The sequence below is a fragment of the Heterocephalus glaber genome, unplaced genomic scaffold (assembly GCF_053883595.1).
Source record: "Heterocephalus glaber isolate CG9 unplaced genomic scaffold, H.glaber_assembly_v1.0 deba00001444, whole genome shotgun sequence".
Lineage (NCBI taxonomy): Eukaryota > Metazoa > Chordata > Mammalia > Rodentia > Bathyergidae > Heterocephalus > Heterocephalus glaber.
The window spans coordinates 17,373,179-17,397,217 of NW_028258297.1; the positions used below are offsets into that span (position 1 = coordinate 17,373,179).

The following is a 24,039-nucleotide window of genomic DNA, read 5'->3' on the forward strand; positions in this document are numbered from 1 at the left end:
AATAAAACCCTTAACGTTTGGTAATATGAGTCATATCTGGGCTAATATATATGTTTCTCTCCACATGTGTTAACTTTCAGATATATATTATCCTCCAAAAAGTCCTACTTAAATCAATTTATAGACAAATAGACACTCATGATATTAACCCAAATGCTTTTTGGTTTATATAGCTTAATAGTAGGCTAATTTAAATCAGTTGATAAAAGAAGAGATGTCTTTAAAGTTGGTGACATGTTTCTTTCTGGTTGTTAGGCAAACAAAATGATAGCAAAACTGGCTTTATAAATACAATCATGATTGTTATCTATATGCAATAATTTAAACATTTTTTCACTGGTATTCAAAAATTAGACATAAAAATGGAATGAAAAATCCTGTAACATGGGGACAAATTCTTATGATTTAAAACAAAAGCACACTGCTTCTCAACTCTGGTGTGGCGATCATGGCTGGTTTTACAAGAATATAAATCAAAGCCTTACTTTTGCTGCCTCTGCGGTCCAATTTGGATCTAGACAAATTCATTTCTTTTACAATTAGGGCTCATCCAGCAAGTTCTGTGCTTGAATTTAACAGTTCCTAGGAGAGAGGGAGATGTGTCCCACCCCATTTTTGAATGGTCTGCTCTACCTAGATACTCCATCCATACAGAAGCTATAAAAAACCCCAAATTGTTGTTTGAATAACAGCAAAACCAAAGCAAGAAAAAAATAAAACAGATTTGCAATGACCAAATAACCTCATGCATGAGCCGAAATAAAAAAATAGACTATAGATATTGCCTCTTGGTGGTCAAGTCATCCTTCAACTAGCATATAAAAATATGAATTCTGGTTGTCAAAAAGTCCCGACACTCCTTAAAGGAAAAAATGTAAATATTATTAAAATGATGAAAGTTTGCCAAAATGTAAGGACAGAATCCCATAATGCCCAAGTTCTTGCTGCAGCTTTGAGGTCCTGGGAATGTTATCATTGTGACAAAGAGGGACATCTTCAAAAGGATTGTAAAAATAATAAGCAGGGTAAAAATGATCAAACCAAAAAAATGTCCTAACTGCATAAAAGAATATCACTGAGCCAATCAGTGGTGCTCTAAATTTGATAATGAGGGGAACCCTATTTCATCCTGATGAAAACAGAGAGTCAATCATAAAATGTTCATGCTCTGAGATCCAACCCAGAGTCACAACAAGAGCCCATTGTTACCAATCTTAGCTGATTAATAATTTTATTTTTGGCTTCCAATTTAAGTTGCTATTTTTGTTTAATTAATATGCTTAAAACATTTCTTGTGATTGTAAATACTTAAACTATAATTACAGGGTTAACTTGTTCTTCTCTCTGCTTCCTCCTGGTACTAAGATAAGAGTACTGATTCAAGGTTATTTGAAAGTCTTCGGAGACAGTCAAATATTAAAAAGTAACATTCTGAGACCAATAAAAAAAAAAGGAGAGAGAAAAATGGACAACTTAAAATCCAAGTTGCCAGTACCAAATTTTTAATAAAAATTTTATAGTAAGTAGGATAGTGTATATATATATATATATGTATATATATATATGTATAAGAGATACATTTTTGATGTGAGAGGATTTTGTATGATAAAACTTTTTGCATACTCAAAAGATAAAGAGAGATAGCACAGAACTGGAAAGCTCAAGTATATTGAAATTTGTGGTAAATAAAATTTATTAAAAAAATATGTATTTTTGGTCATTTTAAGCTTTGCTCTTGTTAGTTCAATTGAGCCCAGGCTATTTTTTCTAGCTTTTGCTGCTCAAAGAAGATTAAGGGGGTATGGCTTTGACTCTATCAATCACTCCTTTCCAGGTCTCAGCTCTCCTATCTGGTTGACATAGGCTGTAACTCTCATTTCTAAAATTAATGCTAAATATGAGTTTTCTGCATGGCTAGCAGAGACAACCAGACTGATCAATGACAAAAACCAAGACATATAGTGCACCTCAAAACTCAATATGTTAAAAAAAGAGGGGGAATATGCACCAAAACTTTAATTTAATAAGACTTTAAATTTTCTAAATTGTGATTTAAAAGGTTTCACAGCAGTACAGAAAAGCAACTCACCATGCAGCTGAAAAGATGCTGCAAAGTACAAGAATTCCCTTCACTCTTGAAAACTTGTTTCTTAAAAAGTTTGTGTAATTCACTTGCAACTCCAAAATTACAAGGATAAAAGTGCCCCTTATCTTTATGGCTTTGCTGACATACATACTTCAAGTAAGTGACATGGCTTACTGAGTTTATGTTCTTACCTCACCTGTCTTAGATATGGTTACAGGAAAAAATACAAACTCTCCTCTTTCTTCTAATGACCCCTCATACAGACAAAACTTAACTGCCACCTCTTGACCCATTTTGGGATGACAGGAGGGACTGCAGCCACTCTGGCTATTCCAGTCATCCTCACCTGTTACCCCAAAATGGTAATTCCTGACAAAAGAATTTCTATTTTACATATTCCCAAAATCACTGATAGTAGTTATTTTATTTCTTTCCAGGCTGAATGATATATAAATAATGGTTAACATCTCTCAATTAAAAATTATTCACACTGTGGTACTCAGACAAGGAACCAAAGCTTGGCTCCCCACCAATCTCATAAGAGAATGGATAAAAAATTGAGCTTTTGAATGAATTACCTCAACACTTAAACTTATTAGACAAAAATATTTTCTGGACATTTATTATGGGACAGCTACAATGACAACTACTGCAGTTACCTTAAATCATTCCATTCAAACTTATCAAACTAATAATTATTTCTAAAATATTACTTCTGAACTGCTAACTCAGATCAACATTGATAAAAAATTCTTAGAGTAACTTGATACCCTTAAGGCAACAGTCAGTTGGCTCAACACGCATCAAGTTCTTTGGATACACAGTTAACTTAGTTGTGAAGCCGGTAGCCAGTCTATGTGCATCACATCTATCCCATTTAGCCATTCAGAGTCCTAAGAGGAAGTCCAACACCTTTTCCATGGTGCCTTTCATACAAATCTGGATGGAGACATTACTAATCTTCAGAGCTAACTACAACCCCAACTTCATAAATTACAAATGGAAGCTCACAGTATCACCTTAAGTCAACTTAAGGTGCCTATTGGCTGAACCCACAAAATTGGTTTTCTGGCCTCAATCTTCACATTTGGATTACTATTAGAATTATCTCTTTTTGTTGTTTCTTCTTACAGTCCTTCAGGGCCTTTGTATACTGTTCTGGTGGACCCTTCATGCTGAGGCCATGATGAGTTTCCTACATCAAGCCTGATACCTGTCTACACTATATTTCTTTTTTCCTCCCCAAATCTGATCCTATAAAACAAAAAAAGGAGAAATGTGTGGGACCTAGCCAAAGAATGAATGGTTAAACTGCTGAACAAAAGCACACAGGCTCTGTGAGGAGTGAATGGTTAAAATGTGGGGCAAAAGGACACAGTTTCTATGAAAAATGAGTGGTTAAACAAAAGTTTAGATTTGTGAACCACGTTGTGTCTTCCCTTTTCTCCAAGAAAAGTGTCTAACCTTGAGCCAGCTCCTTTCTCAAATTATATTTCTTCTGCTTTTTTCACTTCCACTGATATTCTAAATAAAAGCTGGGGAATTCTCAGCTTCAGGGCTTCTCCTGTAACCCTCCTTAATACTAGATGATCTCAGTTGAGATAGCCTCTTTGGACCTCTTGTTGATTGAACTAAGTCTCATCTCCAAGTAATCTTATCCTCCAAGCCACTGTGGTCACACACTGACATTTGCTGTTGTTCTTCTAAGCCCCTCAAAAAGCTGTCAAGCCCTGAGGAAACTCTGTGGGATCATGTTTTCAGGGAATTGAAGCCAATGTACTCTCACTTCCTAGAAGCTGGCTAAATGCTGTCCACACAGGTAAGGGTCCAGAGCACAGCTGGGATGGAGAATTTCTGGTGATATCTATCCATTCATTTCCAATTTTAAAAAATCATAATCTCTATTTCTAGGTATTCAATTTTTTCCCTCTGGTGAGCATAATGTTTTGTGTCTAAAGATCATAGGCAAATTTTATGCCAATTCTAGGGAAAAAATATATATCAGGTGATAAAAAGCTTGATACATTTTCCTGAAGATAAACCAGAATGTGGGAAGATTTTGATATACTTGGCATCTGCCTGAGTCTTTTGTAAAAGCCATCCTAATAGCTTTTACTATATTCCTAATGAATATAGAGATGCCTAACAGTAGATTGATTAATGGATAAAGTAAATGTGGAATAAAGTAAATTAATGGATAAAGTAAATATTGAGGGGTATAGTGTGGAGGGTATATGAGATATATATATATACATAAATGTGGGATATATATATATATAATATATATATAATGGAATATTATTCTGCCATAACAAAGACAAGGATGTGATTTGCAGGAAATCAGATGGAAGTGGAGACCATCATATTAAGTGAAATAAGCCAGTCTCAGAAAGTTAAAAGTCACACGCTTTCTCTTATGTAAGAAATCTAAAAATAAATAGATAAAAACAAATACAAAGAGAAAGGAGAGAGGACAGGAAACTAAAAGTTAGTTTTCTAGTAACAAGGAAGGAGGTTGTAGAGAAGAGAAAGAAGGGAGCAGGGATGAAATAACAAAAAGATGTTATATGCATGGACCAATATAGCATCATGAATCTCATTATTCTGTACTGGTAATATGCACCAATAAAAATAAATGAAATAAAAGAAATGAACACAGGCCACAGCTGATGTCCCTTTTTCCCTCTGTTTCCTTGGGGAGATGTCTTTGGCTTAGAGTGTCTGAGACAGCTATTCTTTTAACTCTGAAATTATTTTGGTTCCCACTGATTGTATATTAGGAGTGAAAGTCCCAGTCTTGGGGATTACTGCAGCGGAAAAATTAATTAAATTAATCCAGCAGAAAAATGTCCCCTACAATGGAGGAGATTTCTAACCTGAAGCAAATCTGCAGAGTCACCTCCAGACTAAGTATCACCAGAAGATTATTTAGTTCCCTGAGCTAAAAGGAGACAGCAGCCAACAACTGGATGCCCAGATAGCAGGAAACTAGAAGATCATTGCTATTGTGTAAAGCAGCATTTCTGCTAGAGAGGGGAGAAGGGGCAGAAAGATAAGTTGCTAGTAGTGAAAAGAGAATAGAGGAATTCTGAACCTTAGCATACTTGTCTGCTTTCCTTGCTGCAGAACATCAGTGGTATATCACAAATCTTTTGAATTTTTCTCCATAAATGAAATCATGACCATAAATCTATTCTTCTAAGACATTTTCCTATCTGAGATTAACTTTACAGTGATCCTAGGATGGATATCTTTTTAAAAAGCATGTTTAAGGAATAGAGAAGAAAGTCATGATAGATTCAACTATAAGAAAAATAACACTCTATATTATTAGATATGCCTATTCGCCTCTGTGATCCCTTCCAAAATTCCTGAAGAGGGAAAATATCTTGGGTTTATTTATCTCACTCACTTAATATCTCATTCAAAGCTCTGGAACAGAAAATACTTAGCTAAAAATTCACTGAACAGAAAGTAATAAAAAGAAGTATTCAACCTGCTGGATCTTGTGTTGGTCTTGAAGTCTCAGTTCCATATTCCGTACATAAGAAACTGTTTGAGGACAAGTTGCTTGAAACTGAAACTGTAGATTCATATTCATATCTGTATGAACATAGGGAAACATTTATTTTGGGGAATGAAAAAGGACAATGTGAACATTTTGCAGGATATTGACTCCTGCTTCACAAAAATCACAACATCCAAATCTGGAAAAGATTTTCCATCTTTGCCACTCCAATTGCCATAAGTTGATATCATCAAAAGAACTTCCTGCTCACTGAAAATGTGTTAGCCCTTTATAGTTAGCTTTTAATTGTTTGTATGTAAATGATATGCCTTTAAGTTTATCTAAGAGCATCCTTCCGTGATTTTTCCTGGAAATAATTAACTGTGGAATGAAGAACAAAAAGTAAGAAAAATAAGAGACTCAATAAAATATAATTAAGAAGATAAAAGCTTTTGGGAAAAAACATCACAGTAAAACAAGTGCTTAAGTTTGGATTTTCTGAGGTTTCCTTGTAAGAATAACCTCTACTTTCTGAGAATCCAAATAATAATTCTTCCATGTGTTCTTTAAATGGTGGGGGGGATTCCCATTGTAATAAGGGGCCTTGAAGAATTTCAGTCACTGGACAAAATGATGCAATGACTTTTTGTTTTCTTATAAGAACAAAAGAGTTAATAACTATAGTCATTTAACTTAGACAAATTACCACAGGATCCACATGTCCTGTCTCAGAAAATAAATTACATGCTACAAGAGTAGAGAAAAATATTTCTAGCTAAGTCTTTGCTAGAAACTTCTTTCTTTCTATGTGTTTATTAGATAAGAGAAAGCCAAAATAAATTTGCCCTTCTGATTCCACATAAATCATGAGTGTTATGCTTGGATACCCCTAATCTTGTTAATTTCAATACTATAGGACAAAATTAAAAGGGTCCAAATACTTTCCCCTTACAATTGCCCTGTCATAGGCAAAGAGCCTGCCTATGAACTCTGAACAAAGCCTTCTGTCTCCCCACTTATAATCCTATGGGACACAACAGCTTCAAAGAAAACAAGACCTTGGCACAGAGTGGAAAGAATGTAAATAATAGTTGAAATTACCTAGCATTGTCTTGGATAGAATAGAAAATAAAGAACATTAAAACTCTTCTCTTAGAAACTTCTTATTCTTTCGAAAATAACTGAGAGGACAAAGTAGTTCTTGTTTGTTAACTTATTTACTGAAAATTCAGTTACTCACTCAAACATCATGTGTTTTGAACAGATCAATGAAATGACAGTAAAAGGATTTTAAAATGGAAAAGAAAAAGGCATAATCTGCAAGGATGAAGAGATTGGGGAGATTTGATAATAAGAAAGAGTTCAATAAAATTGGAAAATGGAAAAGTAGATATGTAAATGGGTACTGAATCAGAAGAAATTAGAAAGATAACCATAAATGTCTTCAAGAAAGCAAGCAAATTCATGTCATACTTTCCTGGAGAGCCTCAGGTAAGATACTAACAGGGAGTGGGGAAGAGCTAAATGCTAGGAAAGTGTGAACTCTGGATTTAAAGTGTATTTAAGGGACAGTTAGTTCCCCAGAGACACACTGCCATTCTCGCTTAAAAAGTCCATTGAATCTAGCAAGTCTGGATAGGTACATTGAAGACAGGGAGGCCAAACTACAAACTAGCGCCGGGGATTTAGCTCAGTGGTTTCACCGCCTGCTGCGCAAGTGCAAGGACCCGAGTTCAGTCCCCAGTACCAAAAAAAAAAAAAAAAAAAAACAGGCATAAAAAAGGCATAATTATTATTGGGCTAGGGATTTAGCTCAGTGGTTCCGGCGCCTGCCTCACAAGCACAAGGTCCTGAGTTCGATCCCCAGTACCAAAAAAAAAAAAAAAAAAGAAAAAACACAAACTACAAACTAGGGATACTAAGTGGAAAAAAAATCTACATACTAAGCAGTGAAATTCTCAATTCCATCTGGCCAGTAGCCAAGCTTCTGTTTTCTATGCAACAAATAGGAGAATCAGTCATCACTGCCTAGGATAACTAGCAGGTTTTGCAAAGTTCTGAGCCATCTGAAAAACATCTAGTCCCTGTTCAATCACCTCATGAAGTGCTCCATTAGCAAACCCTACACATAGATACAGGATTTAGCTTATCATTGTTGTTGTTCTCAAATACAAATGGATAACCAAGGACCAGATATATGGAGGACAGATATGACAGTTAAAGACAGAAACAAACAAAATAGCTATACTTTGAGGAGTGAGGACAGAGGAAGAAAACTTACAAGGGAAAAGACATTGCATTTTTGAAAGAATAGCAAGATGTTCTTTCAATAGAGATATTCAAAGAACAAAAGTGTCTTTGAAAATTGAAAATATGATAGTATAAGTTTGCAACCCAAGATTTGGATGTTAAATCTTCCAAAAGGTAATAAGAAAATAAGACATAAAATTAGGGAAAGAAGATGAGAAAAAGTAAACTACACGGAGAGAACAGAGCAGTGTCTAGTGGTGTATTTGAGCTGGCTACAACTGAATACATCAAGCTTTCTCTGGGGATTACCCTGTCCAAATTTATGACCCCAGGCTTTCTGATTAACTAATCCAGTTCATGGCTCCTAGACACTGTGAGTACCTACCTTGTAGTAGCTTTCCTGCCTAGCTCACTTTCATTAGAATCTATCCTTTTCTGCTAGTAAGTCTCAATTAACCCTATCATTTCCTGTTGATCCTCAATTAATCCTTGTCTCTCACTAGCCATGAGTATATCTTTGGTCTCTCTCAGCAACTTACTCCACTGCACCAGGGCGGCTATGGATAAGATAGGAGCTTAAAAGACAAACCCAATATCTCCCAGGCAAAAGAACTTGATCACAGGAATGAGAATGGCATAGGATATGAATAACAAAAAGAATGGAAACAAACTAAAACCTTTGAAGTAATGTCTTGAAAAATCCCTTGGGATGCTATTTCCTACTTAGAATTTTATCTTAGCCAAACTATCCATTATGCATGGAAGTAAAATATTTTCAGATGTATGAGGTCCTAAATTTTATACTATCCTTCATACATTCTCAGAAAGCTAGTACTTTCAGTACAGAAAGGAGTGAGAGTGAAAAGGAAAGCAGAAGACACTACACCCCTGAGATGAGTATCCAAATGAAAGAAAGAGGCAGAGCAGATTCCAAAGGGTAATAATGAGGGAAAATTCTAAGGGACCAACAGTGAAGCAGGCCAAGAGAGTTCTCAGGAGTTATACAGGAGGGGATGTGTCTCCAAGAGAGAAATGAATCTCTCTGATCTGTACTGAGAAGACATTGACCCTACTAAAAGGTGAGGAATTAGTGAGAGATAGAAAGCTCATAATAAAATGAAATTAAAAAATGAAGTAATTCTTAAATTCAGGAAAAAAAAATTATGTAACAAAGGAATGATAACAACATGATTCAGTGGTGAAAAATATTGTCAGTCATAAAAATTAAATAATGAATATGATTTTATAATAGGAATTTAATATTTATTATGTAACTGAAGTATTAAAAGCTAATAAGTTAAAGAGGCAAATAGAAAAAAGAACTAAAAGATTTGCAAGTGGCTGCCTCTGAAAGATAGGAATACGGGAAAGGAATCAAAGCTTTAATACAATTTTATTTTTATAATTTTGAATGTATATGGTTTTGGTAAAAATTAAAAATTAATATACAAAATGGTCTGTGTCTTGGTGACAATCAGACCAAACCTCACTATAATTAGAAGTGTCTAAATAGCCCTGAGCAAGGGGTAATCCCACATGTTGGTAGGTCCTAAGAATCTTTTCATCAGATTCACCTTCCTGAATGAGGTGTCCCAAAGTCCACTCTCACAAACTGGCAAAATGTGACTGTGTCAGTTGTGATTAAACAGTAAAAAACACAAAACCGGCTGGTGAAAGAACAGAATCCACATCTTCCTGTTCCCACTTCAGTGCTCTGTAGTTCTGGGAAGCATTGTACCTAGACAGGAAATTCCAAACCTCATTTCCTGTAGGTGAAACTTGAACTTAAAATATCATCAAAGACTGCAATACTTACTGGTCCATGAGAAAATGAGGTAGCGATATTAAGAAACAACCTAATCCCATAACTGTACATCCGACACCAATCATTATAGGCCTATGCAGTTTAGTTCCAAAATAGCTCACAAATATAATCAACAAAAGATTTCCTAGAAAAAAATTGAGAATACATGTTTTAGTAAGTATTAATAAAATCTTAATACTCTCACCTAATCATTTATACTCTAGCTTTTATTGCATAACAACCATCTCAAATAATAGGATTGGTCCATGAGTGTATTAAAAAGCTAAATGAACAATACTCTATTTCCCGATGTAGACAGATATATAAAAAGATCTCTGTGGACCCCTGTCATTTAATGAAGGCACAGAAAGGGAATTCCATGAAAGAGACTGAAGAATAGTTCTGGCATATGGGACACAAAAGTAAACGTCAGCATATATGTGACCTCTGGCCTCTCCTTTGATACATGCTCCACACAACACTTTAATATTTTACTATGCTCAAAAAGAAAAATGAAAGTCAGATGCAGATATAGGCACATTTTGTAATTCACTATTCAAAGATACCATTATTGTTCCACATGATCAAGTCAGAGATTTATTTTTATTTTTACTTTTTCGCTTAAATCAAATAATGCGGTTAAGTAACCCAATTCTCCAACTGTGTCTTAAGTTAGATGGGAGTTGAAAAGCTCAAAAGTCAATAAAACTTTGTCTCTATATCTTAGGATAAAGTTTTCTTAAGATAAACTGGTTGGGAAGCACTATTGTGATGGATAGCTTCTTGATAAGTACAGAATTAAGAACTGAAAGAACCAAATATGTAAGTAAGTTCTCTGCAAACCATTTTTAATTCAATGAACAGTGTTCACCTTCCCCCTACAATCTATAAAGAAAATCTCTGTTGAGTTCAAAGGTCATGAAAATTTCAAAAACTATTTTTCTTAAGGTGTTCATAATTTTTCTTTTCTTTTTTTTCCATTAAGTTTATTGGTACATTTTAGGTATACAGTACAGTTACATTCACCATGAGGATCTTGTACCTTTACATGATGCATCTTGGTTCTTATTTTTTCCGCATTCCCCTGCCCTCCCTTCACCCCCTCCACCCTTCCCTATTTACAAAGACTTTGTTTCCATATTTTCCTTTTCTCATATTTTTTTCTTTTCTCTTCTTTCCTTTCTCTTACCCCTTCCACTTCCCCTACTCCTTTAGATATTTTCTTCCTATTTCACAATATCAATTATACATTTTGATCCTTATTTACACTTTTAGTTTTTCAAAGTGTTCATAATTTTCTAAGTGGCATTGAATATTTTGAAGACTTCTTTCAATATCTTTTTCTCTCTGGTCTGTCTTACATACAAAGATTTGCCAGTTTGTAGGTTATTTTGTATGGAGAGTGCCCCCTTCCACCATAGCTACATTAGCCACACCAGCCTATTTCTAAAATCCCCATCATCAAAGTCAACTGTGTTGAAGTTGATGCTTCTGGAAGCCCACTGTTTGAAATCTACATGAATTTGAAAAGGGAACACAGAAAGAGTTTTCCCACCTCACTTAGGGGTGAGTTTATCTTTCATATTACCTTGCTGTGTCAGTAAAATAATCACCATGGGGACATGGGAGAAGACAGGTAAGTTGATGTAAAGGCTGTGGGGAATGCTGCTTGTAGCGTAAAAAGTAAATTTTGCTAGCACCTGTAAATTATTTCACTTTTGTCTCAGCAACTATTGCACATCTTCAACACTGCCATCAAGCCACCTGTCCCCACCAACTAGCTGTAGAAATAGTTAATATTTTGTACTTTGCCAAGAAATTTGGGGCAATAAACTATGAAGATATGTGGGTTTCCTGTCCTGTGACCTTACTGTCCACCTTCAGTTTCAGGGGTGTGGGGCCCACCGGACCATCCAAGGCCATTCACAACACCTGGGCACTGCCATTTTCTCTGTCAACTTTCACCAATAACTAAAATCTCTCTTCTGTATTTTAATTCTCTCCCACTCTGCTGAACTTTATTCTATGGGCATTCTCTATTTCTCTCCAAACTTCCCAGAACATTCATTTATATTCACAGATTTCATTTCCTACCTCCCATTTTCTTCCAAAGTCACTGCTACCTCCATTACTTTATAGCTTCTAAGACTGCTATTCAACTAATGTGCCCTGGCAAAGATAATCAATTATTTCCATACTCTAAAACCCAGAACATAGCTTTCCATTCTTAATCTAACTGCATATTTCTAATGTGTTTGACACTGTGAAGCATTTATTTTTTTAGAAGCTTCTGCTCCCTTGGTATCTATTACATATTCTATCTTGATTCTTCTCTTATTTCCTTGACTGTTCTTTGCACATGACACCACAGTTGCAGATATCCCAAAATGTTGACACTAATAATTACTGGAAGTTATAACTTATTCAATGTGTTGATAAAAAGCACAAATGTCATTGTTACGTGTTTAAATATTTTGATAATTCTATTTCAATATAATTAATTTTATGCAATTAAAATACTATGATTAAATATTCTGAGATCATATGATATCAGATTGCCTAAGGGGTGCTTAGCACAGAAAGATTAATAACCCCTTCTAAACCATAGTTACTCTTTCTCACCTAGAGGACAAGAGATAAATTCGATAACAAGCCCACAAGCCTCTCTCCATTTTTCATCCCTGCCCATTTCTCCAGGTGCTGGGTAACAGCTGCCACCTTAAACTTTAATAACCAATAATATTGGGCTGAATGTTGCTCCTCACACAAGCTAGTAGGCTGCTTTACACTTGTGCTTCTTCTATTGAAATATCCTTCCATTTACTACATCACTTCTTCACTTGGAAAACTTTTACTCACCCTTCAATAGTCTGTCTTCCCTAAGTGAGGTTGTGTTCTCTTCTCTGGTCGTATTTGGCCTCACATATATAGAAGAACCATTTATGCCACACCAAAATTATTCATTTGCACCAATGCCCTCAGTTAGACTATGAGCTGAGTCCATACAAGGACTATCTGAGAAGTTAGTTCTAACTGAGTTGCCAGGACCTAGGACATGGAAGGGACTGAGTAAGATCTGAGGGACCTGACCACGCAGGAGACAAAACCAAGCATCACTTATTTCAGGGTTGTTTCTCCTTCATCATGATTTTTTTTTCGATTTTTGTTAAATGGATTAAAGGCAATTTTCCCCTTAAAGGAAGTCAAAATTATTGTAAAACTAGAAAAGATTAGCACCCATATTTCTATTTAGCATTATTTACAAAGAAATCTTTCCTTCCCTCTGTTCTCATAAATTCCCAGTCATCTCCACAAATCAGAACCTAAAAATAAACTTTATTTTTCCCTAAGTGCTGTTTCTGAAATAAATTCAGTCAGGAAAGCAGGGTTTTTTGTTGTTGTTGTTCTGCATGTAGAAAGAACTGTCAACCTCCCAGGCACAAAAGGAGAAGAAAAATATTCACTTTTTCCTTGAGAATACAAATTCCTTTGTTCTCCTTCAATACTTTCTGAAGAAACTTTACTTTCTGAAGAGACTTTAGTTTTCCTTAGCATGACCTAATTATAGATTTAAATATACATTAAATACTCTGCCAGATAATACTCTTGCGGCAGATAACCAAGAAACTCATAATAAAAAGGAAAGTGGTAGGATATAAGATGATTAATATGAAATAATACTTGAATTGTTTATAAGCATATTCCAAGCTTAGTCAGACAATTCAATTTTAGAAGACATATAACTCAGTCAGACTAAAATGGCAAAATGCAATAAAGAGAACAAAATTCAGACCAGATACATAGGTAAGATACAAAAAGAAGTAATCAAAAGTATTTCATTACCAATCTCAAAGCTCCCATTAATAAATCCAACTAGAGATGTCGGGATATTGAATTGTCTCTCTATTTGTGTGAGCATGGAATTCATGTAAGATCCAGATAATGTTTTGGATACATATGCACATGTTAATGCCAACAGAAACATCTAGGAAGAAAAAAAAAACAAGAAACACAAAAATTTTGTATTTAAATCATGTATTTGACATCTATTGACAAAATATCCTTTACTACAAGACTGACATTCTGCTCCAATTTAAGTAACTCTTAAACTTGCAGGAAACATTAAATACGTTCTATTCTTATGTCATGACAGTTTTTCTCCCTGGGACTCAAAGTAGGATTAATTGATTAGTGGAATTGAATTTTGTAGGTAGCTCCAGTTTTTTTGTTTTGTTTTTTTTGTACAGGGAATCTAACTTAGGACCTTGTGCTTGCAAGGCAGGCATGGTGCTGCTGAGCTAAATCCCTGGCCCTCCAGTGTTGTTATTTTACATGCATACATTTTTATACTCAAAAATGAGCAGTCATTTTAAGTCACACATGGCTGTTGATTCCACTAGATCTTCAGTACTAAAATACTATGTGCAGTGTAAATGAATGCATATACTTATTAAAAATAAAGAATGCAGAATTACTTAAAGACAGTGTTGCCATAGCAAATTTGCTCAAGTTCTCTGTGGAGGGGGCGAGGACTCCAGATGACCATGTCCAACCCACCTCTTCCTCTTCTTTCTCTTGGAATTCTTGGGGAAAATGTACTTCATGCCCAGTAATGGATCAAATGTCCAGAACAATCTAAACTATGGCACCACTCTTTCCAGAACCAAATGTGGCAAGTGGTGCTCTTGGTATCTAAGCCCAGAAGCACTTTGGGTTCCTGAGCTGTGGCCTAAAGCAAGGCCCATAAACAGATGAGGCTCCTTCTGGCCTGGGTGGCTTTTCTGAACTTTGAGAAAGAAACTCACCATGAATCCGAGGCTTCTGTTTATCCTCACTGCTTACCTGTGAGTAATAAATTTGCTTTGCCTGATGTATTGTTACATCCCTGTTCACTCTAATTTTCCTTTACAATAAAGTCCCTTCATCCATGCTCTTGAATACATTCTTTCAATTTCTGAAATCCTGGTACATCAATTATTGTTTCCTCTCTATTTCCAACCTCACATTTCTTACTCTTTTACTACCTCTTCCTTTCTAGCTTATTAATATATTCAAATTACTTCTGTCTTTTGAAAAAAATACCTTCCTTCTTTCCTGTTTGGAAGAATAGTCTATATTCATTTCATACATTATTTAATATTCCATTCATCCTTCAGTCTGCTACAGTGTGTTGTCTCCTGAAGTTACTAATGGTCATAAACACCTGCCTGATTTCCAACTCCAATAAATACTTCTACCTTATTAGCTCACTTCATGTCTCCAAGGCATTTGTTATTGTCTGTCTGTCTGTCTGTCATCTTTGTCTAATTATTTTTTATTAGTACATATTTGCAGTACATAATATTTACATTCCTTGTGGGGAGTTGGTGCATGTATATAAATTCCTTTTTTCACCCCTTTCCCTCTCCTCCTTCCTCTATCTCTTGATCTCCTTCTCATTTCTCTCTCTTTCTGCTGAAATCCTTCTTCCTACGCATACCTACACCTCTGCCTCCCTGTTAGATATATCTTACTCAGTCCTCTCCTCTTTGGCCAATTTCTTGAGGCTTTTACCATATATTGTACTCTGTCTTCCATGCATTCTCTGCTTAGGAAATCTCACTCCCATGTCCCTAACTGTTACTCCCATGCTGAAGTTGCTCAGATGGATACAGAGTAGTGTAAACAACTGAAATGTTTGGTCTCTTCTAATCTTATCTACTCCCTCTTCTCTTTACATGCCACCACCATTAAGTCACAGCTTATTTGTCAAATTAATAAAATGGTTAGCATGTGATTCCACTTTCAAAAACTTTTTAGTAATTGCCATTAAATCCCTGCTTTTCAGATGGCAAATGAAGGAAGGTTCATCTATATCTAAGTTTCATCTCCTGCTCTTTTCCCTAGACATAATGTTCTGCTTATAGTCTTTGTAATTCACTATGCTATTTTACATTTCAGTTGCTTTTTCACGATGTTCATCTACAGATAATACCTACTTTTCTGTTGGGCATCTTGTAAATTTTTCCTGAATTTTCAAGATTCAGTCATTTGTCACTTCTATCATGAAGCCTTCCTTCGTCTTTGCTACCAAAGTAACCTTAGCCATAGAGTCCTCATTTTTAGCATCTATCATGTGGCTACCTTTGTTATGGCACCTGTCTCAATGCATTTTATTCATATATATGGGTGTCAATAACTTCTTCCTTCATTATACTGTGAACAATTCAGAGATAAGAGCCATCCATTATTTACTTTCGTGCTTTTGATGCCTAGGAAGTGCCTGAAGACTAATAGTCACCTAATTATCGACAGAACAACTATCAGAAACATCTTGAAAAAGCAGTCAGTGCTGAAGATAGGATGAAATTTAATAGAACCAAATGTACTGTCTTAATTCATTTGGGCTGCTATAAGAAAATATAACTTGGGTGGCTTAAAAAAACAGACATTTATTTCTCACAGTTTCAGAGGTGAGGAAGTACAAGATCAAGTCACTAGCAGAGCTGGTGTCTTGTAAGGGTCTGCTTACTGATTCTTGGACAGCCAACTTTTCACTGTGTCCTTACACAGTGGAAGGGGCAAGAGGTCTCTCCCAGTCCCCTTATGGGGACACTGATCCCATTCAGGAGGCTTCACCTTTGTGACCTAATCACTTCAAAAGACCAATGACCTACAATAATCACTTTGTATTTCAACTTATGAATTTGAGGGATCCACAAACTGTAGCATATCCCAGAGCTTACAGACTATAACCTATAGCATACACCTGAGCCAAAAGTGCTCTGTACAAATTAGTTTGAGAAAATTTGAGTAGAAATTTGTATGAAAATGTCATGAGAGATTTGAACATCAAGCTTAATATAATTCACAACTATTATATGGTGGCAAGATAATCTTATGGTTTATAACTATATGCCCCCTCCCCAAAGCCTCAGGCACTCATAGGTGGGGCTTTTGGGAGGTGCTTGGATCATGAGGGCACAATACTCATCTGTAGATTAGTTCACAGCGGAGCTCATAGCTAAATGTGGTGCTGGAAGGTGGAGCCTGGTCAGAGGGGGCAGGTGACTGGGGGCAGGGCCTGAAGTGTATTCCGCGCCCGCCCCCCTTCAGGCTCTTTGCATCCCTGCTGCCATGCTGTGAAGAGCTCTCCTATGCTCTCCTCTGCCAAGGCCCTGCACCATGCTATCCTACCTTGAAGCCAGCTAACTATGCACTGAAATGTCTACAAACTGTAAGCCAAAATAAACATTTCCTCCTTTAAGTTGCATATGTCAGATATTTTGTCCCAATGACAAGGACACTGTCTAATACACTTTTAAAAATTCAAAGTAATCAAAAATAAAATTTAAGATATTGCTTATTAAAAATACCTAACAAATTTTCCCCACAATTGTTATTAATAATAGCTAATAATTGAGTGTTTATAATATTCATTGTTCCAAGAAGTTAAACAAGTCCTATAGTGTAGAACTATTATTACTTTTTTTAGATGAGAAAAGTGAAACATGAAGAGGTTAAACAACTTGTAAAACATCATGCAACAAGCAAGCACGTGGGATCCAGAGAACCTGGGCTCAGGTTCATTTTCTATTCAATAAACTACAAAAGAAAGTGAGAATTCAGTGATTTTTTTCATAATTAATGTAGTTTAGGCAAAAGTAGTTTTCCAGATCTGTATTATAACTCCATTTTCCTGTACGTGTATAGACTTCCTCTCCATATGTATAAAGAGGAAATAAGCTTTTGATAGAAAATAGGTGACAGTGTCTCAGCTTGGAAATCTCTTGCAGGCATCAGCTGTAGACTGAGATAAATGCTTAAGGCCTTTGGTTGGAAATAAATTCAAATTTTGTGAATGTGAAATGCCTTTAGAGCTATGAAAAAGAATTGCTCTGAAATAATCAAAACTATCAGAACAGCCATCAAATGGGCATTTTCCTTGGAGAGTCTGATTTTTACATTGCCAAAGTTTGAAGTAAACATTTGTGTTACTGAGCCATTGTCAATTAATCTTTGCATACTAGCCAACCAAGCACTTCTGTCCAATGAATTGTTTTCTAGGACTGACCCCCATGTTTCTCTGTATCACAAACCTCTTAAGGGTGAGCATTATATTGGCTCCTGTTCCTAGCAAATAAATCTTCACACAATAGAATATGTGCCTAGAAATTTGAAATGCTTTCCTTATATAAGTCCTTCAAAATCATATCTGACTAAATTGCTCATATAATCAATAATCCTATTTATACACAACCTCAGTTATAAAATCAACTTCTTTAAAGCAAAAGATTATCAATAGATCAGGTAGTATGATATTAATATTAGGTCACTTTATGTAGCTAAAGCACTTTTGCAGGGACTGAGTTAAAAAATACTGTACAACACACACACACACACACACACACACACACACACACAAAGTCCATACCTTCACCTTGGAAAGACATCTTATGCTATGAGTTTCAATGCTTTTCTCAGTTTCTCCCATGTTGTTCTTCTGATTGTTTCAAGATATTGATGTTTTAAATCTTGATATGTCTTAGATCTACCTTTTTAAGGAAACAAAGATCTCACAAATCACTGACAAAATTACCAGTTGTCATTCTTTTGAAGAGAGTATCTCATCTGAACAACATAATTACAATATACTGCATTATAAAAATACCAATGAAGCTTTTAATTCAGGTATAGAAAATAATGTCAGAGAAGATTTAGTTGTTGAATTTCTGTTGAAAAGTTACTTTGAAGAACTATAGTTAATCATTAGTGAGCTCAAAGCTATCCCCATAATTTTCTTACAGTCCCCTTACAAAATAATGACTATGTGATTAAAACAAAGTTTTTCATTTCTTTAGCCAAAACTAACAGAATCAAAGTGAGCTCCTTGGCATTACATGAAAATCCTTGCTTTAAGAATACAAAGACTTTGGTTTGTGTTTGTGCTAAAAATCTGTTTTAGCATCCTACAAAGGCTCAAAAATCTCCATCTGGCTGTGCTTTCTCTTCAAGTTCTTTGCATTCCAAGACTTCCTTGGAGTCTCAGGAAAGGAAATGCTTTCTGGGGTACTGTTGATTTACAGAAACCCGAGAGACATGGAATTTTAATCATGGATTAGCCTAATTAAAAATAAATAATTTTATGATCTGGAGAATTCTGCAATTACAATATGTGAAATGTAAGGTTTGGAAGAAGACCAAACATATACATGGAGGGATATGTGTGTTTGTGAATATATACAGGTACACACAAATGCACATATATATATATACACACACATATATATATATATACATATATATACATATGTATACACACACACACATACCGAATATATATGTAAAAAGTATAGATACATGTGTATCTAAATGTACATACAATATGTAGGCACAATTTTTATGTGGAATACAGAAATGTGACTTAAACTATTAAATTGTTCTAATTTATCAAAGATTTTATCTATTTTGTATATTGAAAGTAGGACCATATTTAACACTAAAACAAAATATCTTATTTTGATCAATCTATTTCAAGTTATCAGTATTACACCATATCTTAACAGTATCCCCGCATTACCTTATTAAAATCCTCTGAACACTGACCATTTATTAAGTGATCCTGAATGGAACTGTTTTAAAAAGCTAAACTTGAAATTTGTTAAATTTCAAATACATGCATTAAGGCAAACACCACTGTACAGTTATGTCTGAGCTTAGTTCTCTTTACTCATTCTCTCACAAATTAAAGATATGTGTGTTCAACATCTACTACATATGTGCTAATCATTGTGCTACACATGGGAATTCAGTAGTGAATAACAGCATCCCTGTAGAGAATGTAAATTACTTAGAGAAGCGTAAGTCTCTGGGGAAGGTACCTGGATGTAGATCATTAGGAACTTCTACATTTATTGGGAAAGATAAAACTTTTAAATAAAACACATTGGAATAGAATCAGAGAACATATGATCAAATGCAAGGTTTTTGGTGGGAGTGGTAAAAAAAAAATCATAGGTTATGAATAGAAGTTATAGAAATATTGTTGTCAATTCTGAATGGTCATAGAAATGAAACCATGGCCAAATCCCCCCTGTAAAAGAACAAATGACCTTAACTGTAATGCAAAGACTTGACAATTGTTTTGTAAAACTAATAGAATCAAATGATTTTTCATTTGAGTAGGAATTGATACATTATTAATATATATTAATATATTATAGAAACTATGGTTGCATTATAAACCTCTCAACTTAGCTTGTTCATGTATTCTTAGGCATTTAGAAAATAATCTCTCTGCCCTGGGTTTTATCCATCTATCTTTCTTGACAATATCTGACCTCAATATAGTCACCTTAACAAATATAAGGAAGAGAATTTATCCTTCCTTGTCAAACTTGTTTTCAATATTTTTTTCTTTTGGCTTTTTGAGACAGGGCCTTGCTATGTAGTTCAGGCTGGCCTCAAACTCACAACAATCCTGCCTAAGCCTCCCGATGTTTTCACCCTTTGAAACAGCTAAAAACATAATTGTTCTAGATTATTTTTCATATTGTAGTCATGGAGCATTAAAGCTAGAATCAGTGCCGAAGAGATAGCAACATAGGGAATTCTGTAGTTCCTTCTATTATAGATAGATGAGCTAGGTAAAAATATTAGAGGCAGTCAGATAGGTCTAAGTCCTTGACAGGGCCAGGACAAAGGGAAAAGAAACCACAGCTCCACATCAGAGAAAAACCAGGCCTCAAGATGGAGACAAGATGACTAGACCCACTTATTTCTTCAAAGAAATGGGCTTAGTAAAGTCTAGCCAGACAGCGACCACCCTGGGAGTGACCAGAGACCTCTGGACCCACCGCCCCCTAGGAAAATCCTTGTTCTTTTCACCCAGGCTTGCCTGGTGACTTGCTTCCCAATTGGACCACCATGACCTAAGTGACTGTGCTATTAACGTCATGGGATGTTCATGGCTGTGGCCCACATTGTACCTGGGTGGGTTTCGCCCTATAAAACTTCTCTGTAAAGTGAGGTCCTTGGCTGCCCACTCGGGAACCCTCCTGCCCCTCAGGGGCTTTCCTATCAATAAATATCTTCCTACTTTGAACCTTCATTGTTCCTAGGACTCATTCTTCATTTTCTAGAGAACAAAAACTTAGTGTTTCATACAGTTAACAGGTTGGGAGATATAACATTTCATATTTCATATTTCCCATGACATTATTGGAGGTTCCACAGAGGTAATAATTAATAGGAAGTAAAAACCTACTTATATTGATTGCTAAATTATATTAAATAACCAAAATTGTCATTCTTGTTTGTCACTGCTTGTGCCTCTTGTAAATGCTTTTTACTTTGAGTTCTTCTACATTATCGTTTTGCTAAAATAATGGTGATGTTTCTTTAAAAAGATATTTTACTTTTGTAGACAAAGTTTTATGTTTCTTTTCTATACTGATTGCTTGATTGACTTGTTAGACAATGCTGAGAAAAAATAATGTTAGATTGCCATCTAACGGCCTTTACCAATAATTACACATAAATTTAAAAAACAGTAAAGATAGGTCTCTACAAAATCCAGTTTATAGTTAAAAAATATACATGCCTATTGATGAAAGGTGGGAACCCAGCTGTCAATTAATAAGGCATTAGGCTGGCAGCCACTCTTAAGACTTGGGGGGTAGGTTTCAATGAGCAGTCTGGCCCAATCCTTCTCTATACACTAGAAAACATATTGAGCCAGCTCTGCCTCAGTTTCCTTTCTGGTCTGATCTTCCATTGGTGGGGAGATAGTCTTAGCTCTTGAATTTCCCCACTCTCACCTTTCCAGGCTGAGAGTGATGACTCAGGAGCAAGTTTTCTCACTAACTCACCAAAAACATGAAAAAAAAAAAAAAAGACCTCCTTTCCTGGTCTCATTTCTAATCTCTCATGCCACTTTTATACTCTTCTTTATAGAGGCATATAAAGTCAGAAAGGATCTCTGAAATACACAAAGTCTTTTTCCTAAGAACCTTTAAGTTAAATTCTTAAAAATGAGCATTCTTGACCCCAACAGCACACAGGAGGTGAGCCACTCCCAGCACACAAGAGGAGGCTTCTGGGCTTCCGTACCACCCCTGCCAGCACACAGGAGGTGAGTCGCTTGCAGCTCAGAAGAGGAGGCTTCCAGGCCACCATACCATCCCACCAGCACAGAGGAGGTGAACCGTGCAGGTGCCGGGAAGCACCCCCTCTTTCATCCCCCCACCCCCAGTTGAAAAGAGAAGACATATAAACAAGTCTCAAAACCAGACTTCCACATCATCTGCAGCAATCCCAAAAGGAAATGAGATGGAACACTGTGATACTCAAACACCTGCACTCCCTGAACTGACAATAAAAGAGGATCTGGAAAAAGGGAAATCAAAAATACTGTCTCAGATAACAGGACAGATTGTGCTTATAGTGCAAGACATGATTACTAAATCTAGAGAGGACCTCAGAAACATGATGGAATCCCAACATAGGAAACAAATGGAATCCATAAAACAGATGCAAACAGATTTCCAGGAGATTAAAAACTCAATTGAAAGTCTACTCAGCAGACTGAGCCAATGTGAGGACAGAATGTCAGATATAGAAGATAAGATTGCAATTAGTGACCAGGAAAAGAAAAATTGGTTTAAAATTGTAAGGGACCACGAGAAATCCATCCAGCAGCTGCTACACAATGCAAAGAAGAATAGCATAAGACGATTGGAGTCAAAGAAGAAACAGGAGAGAGTGCAGATGACAAAACTGAGCATTCTTGCCAACGCCAAAGATAGAAAAGCCATGTTAGATTAAAAAAACATACTCTGTTTCTGGTTTAGATGAGACATCGAGGTTTTGTCCATCCAAGAGAGTACATAAAGGTGATGTTCCCACTTAGTGCTGTGGACAACAGTCTCCCTTGGGAGACTGCAACTGAGACCCCATGGAAAAAAACCGGCTTCTGGGTAAAACCAAAAGGGGCTATTTCCATAAGCATAACACTTAAGGGACCAAAACACATTTAGTTTAAGGGAAAATCTCTCTCCCTCTTCATAGGTCTGGCTGTTATCATTTATGTATAAAAATACTTTGGCTAATAAATTATAGACTAAATGCTGGCAAGACAGGCAGCTAGATTCCTTTCTGGAGACTGAGCTCTGATTGCATAAAACTAATAAAAACAGGAGTGAAAACTGAGAGGTCATGGCCAGGGCTACACTCTGGCAGATGCTTGAAGGTCCCCCAGTGAAAACTGGCTCCTGATAGCTCGCGTGGGTAATCAGGAAAAAAACCTCCACATAACTTTTGTCCCCTAACTGGATTCCTCAGTGAGGTGAAAGGTAATCCTTCCAGTGATCATCAGATATCCTCTGTCTCAGAGTGACCTGAAACAATGCTGGTAGGGCCCTTTCTCAAGCCTCCACTAAGAGTTGAGCTACAGAACCAGACTGTTCTCTCTCTCTAATAAGAGAGACACAAATAAAAACAGTAACTCGATAAAAGTTGTTTGACAAATCTTTAATAGGCTAAAACCTCTGAAGCTCTTGGAAATTAACTTTAAAACTCTTTGGCTGCTTTACTACTAGACCACACCTCCCTAGGAGGCCTTAGACAAAACAGTTAACAAAAAAATGGTTTACATTTGTTCTTTGCTACCTAAAAATGAGAGGGATCTCAACCAGCTTTTCTCTTCTTCTATGTGCTTGTGGAGACGTGATAAGTGTGCCTTGTAAACTTCGAACAATGTATATAGCCTTTGTCTTGCTGCTGGAAAAAGCTACCTAGGTGATCAGATAACACAGCTGTCTTGGCCATTTTCTTGGAGGACAAAGATCCCTGGAGGCTTTTGTCCTCTTCTGTCTCTAAAAGCAATATCTTTTGCAAAAAAAAAAAAAAAAAAAAAAAAAAGGTGCAGCCCTTTAATCTATCTGCCTCATTCTCGCTCAAAGATTTACAAAACAGTGACTTAGATACTTTGACTATTGTTTGGATAACAATATTTCCTTCAAAACAACATGGATTTATGACTAAAATCAATTATATCTTAGGCTTTTAAAATACATAGTTAAAAACACAAGTTCCCTTGGCCAGGGATTTAGCTCAGTGGTTTTGGCCACCTGCTGCACAAGCTCAAGGACCCGAGTTTGATCCTTGGTACCAAAAAAAAAAAACACACACAAGTTCTCTGGGGAAGGAAAGATTGAGTACTGATAAAGGGTGGCTCCTCCAGTCCAATTTGCCTTCTGGGCTCTCTCCAGAAGATAGCTCCTGCCATGGAGCTGTGATCCTAGAGGATGCTCTAGGAGCATAAGAAATCAATCAGAATCATAGAGAAGCCTTGTTTCAGTTTGTTTTTTCCAAACTATGGAAAATGCCAAGACAAAGTCTCTTACTCCTTTG

At 36.0% G+C, this 24,039-nt stretch overlaps 1 protein-coding gene across 5 annotated transcripts in view; it reads right to left on the reverse strand.

The window, feature by feature from the left end:
• The window catches only part of Slco1a2 (solute carrier organic anion transporter family member 1A2), a 115,847-nt gene that overhangs the window by 37,578 nt on the left and 54,230 nt on the right, over nucleotides 1-24,039 (reverse strand). For 2 of the 5 annotated variants that reach the window (XM_004845783.3, XM_087214041.1), the window contains exons 2-5: nucleotides 18,062-18,182; nucleotides 13,492-13,633; nucleotides 9,661-9,793; nucleotides 5,583-5,689 (exon numbers count right to left, since the gene is read on the reverse strand). In XM_004845783.3, coding sequence (XP_004845840.1) covers nucleotides 5,583-5,689; nucleotides 9,661-9,793; nucleotides 13,492-13,633; nucleotides 18,062-18,121 — 442 coding nt within the window. In that variant the 5' untranslated portion in view covers nucleotides 18,122-18,182. The remainder of the gene's footprint in view (nucleotides 1-5,582; nucleotides 5,690-9,660; nucleotides 9,794-13,491; nucleotides 13,634-18,061; nucleotides 18,183-24,039) is intronic. The other 3 variants (XM_013072617.3, XM_087214042.1, XM_087214043.1) reach the window with 3 other exon arrangements.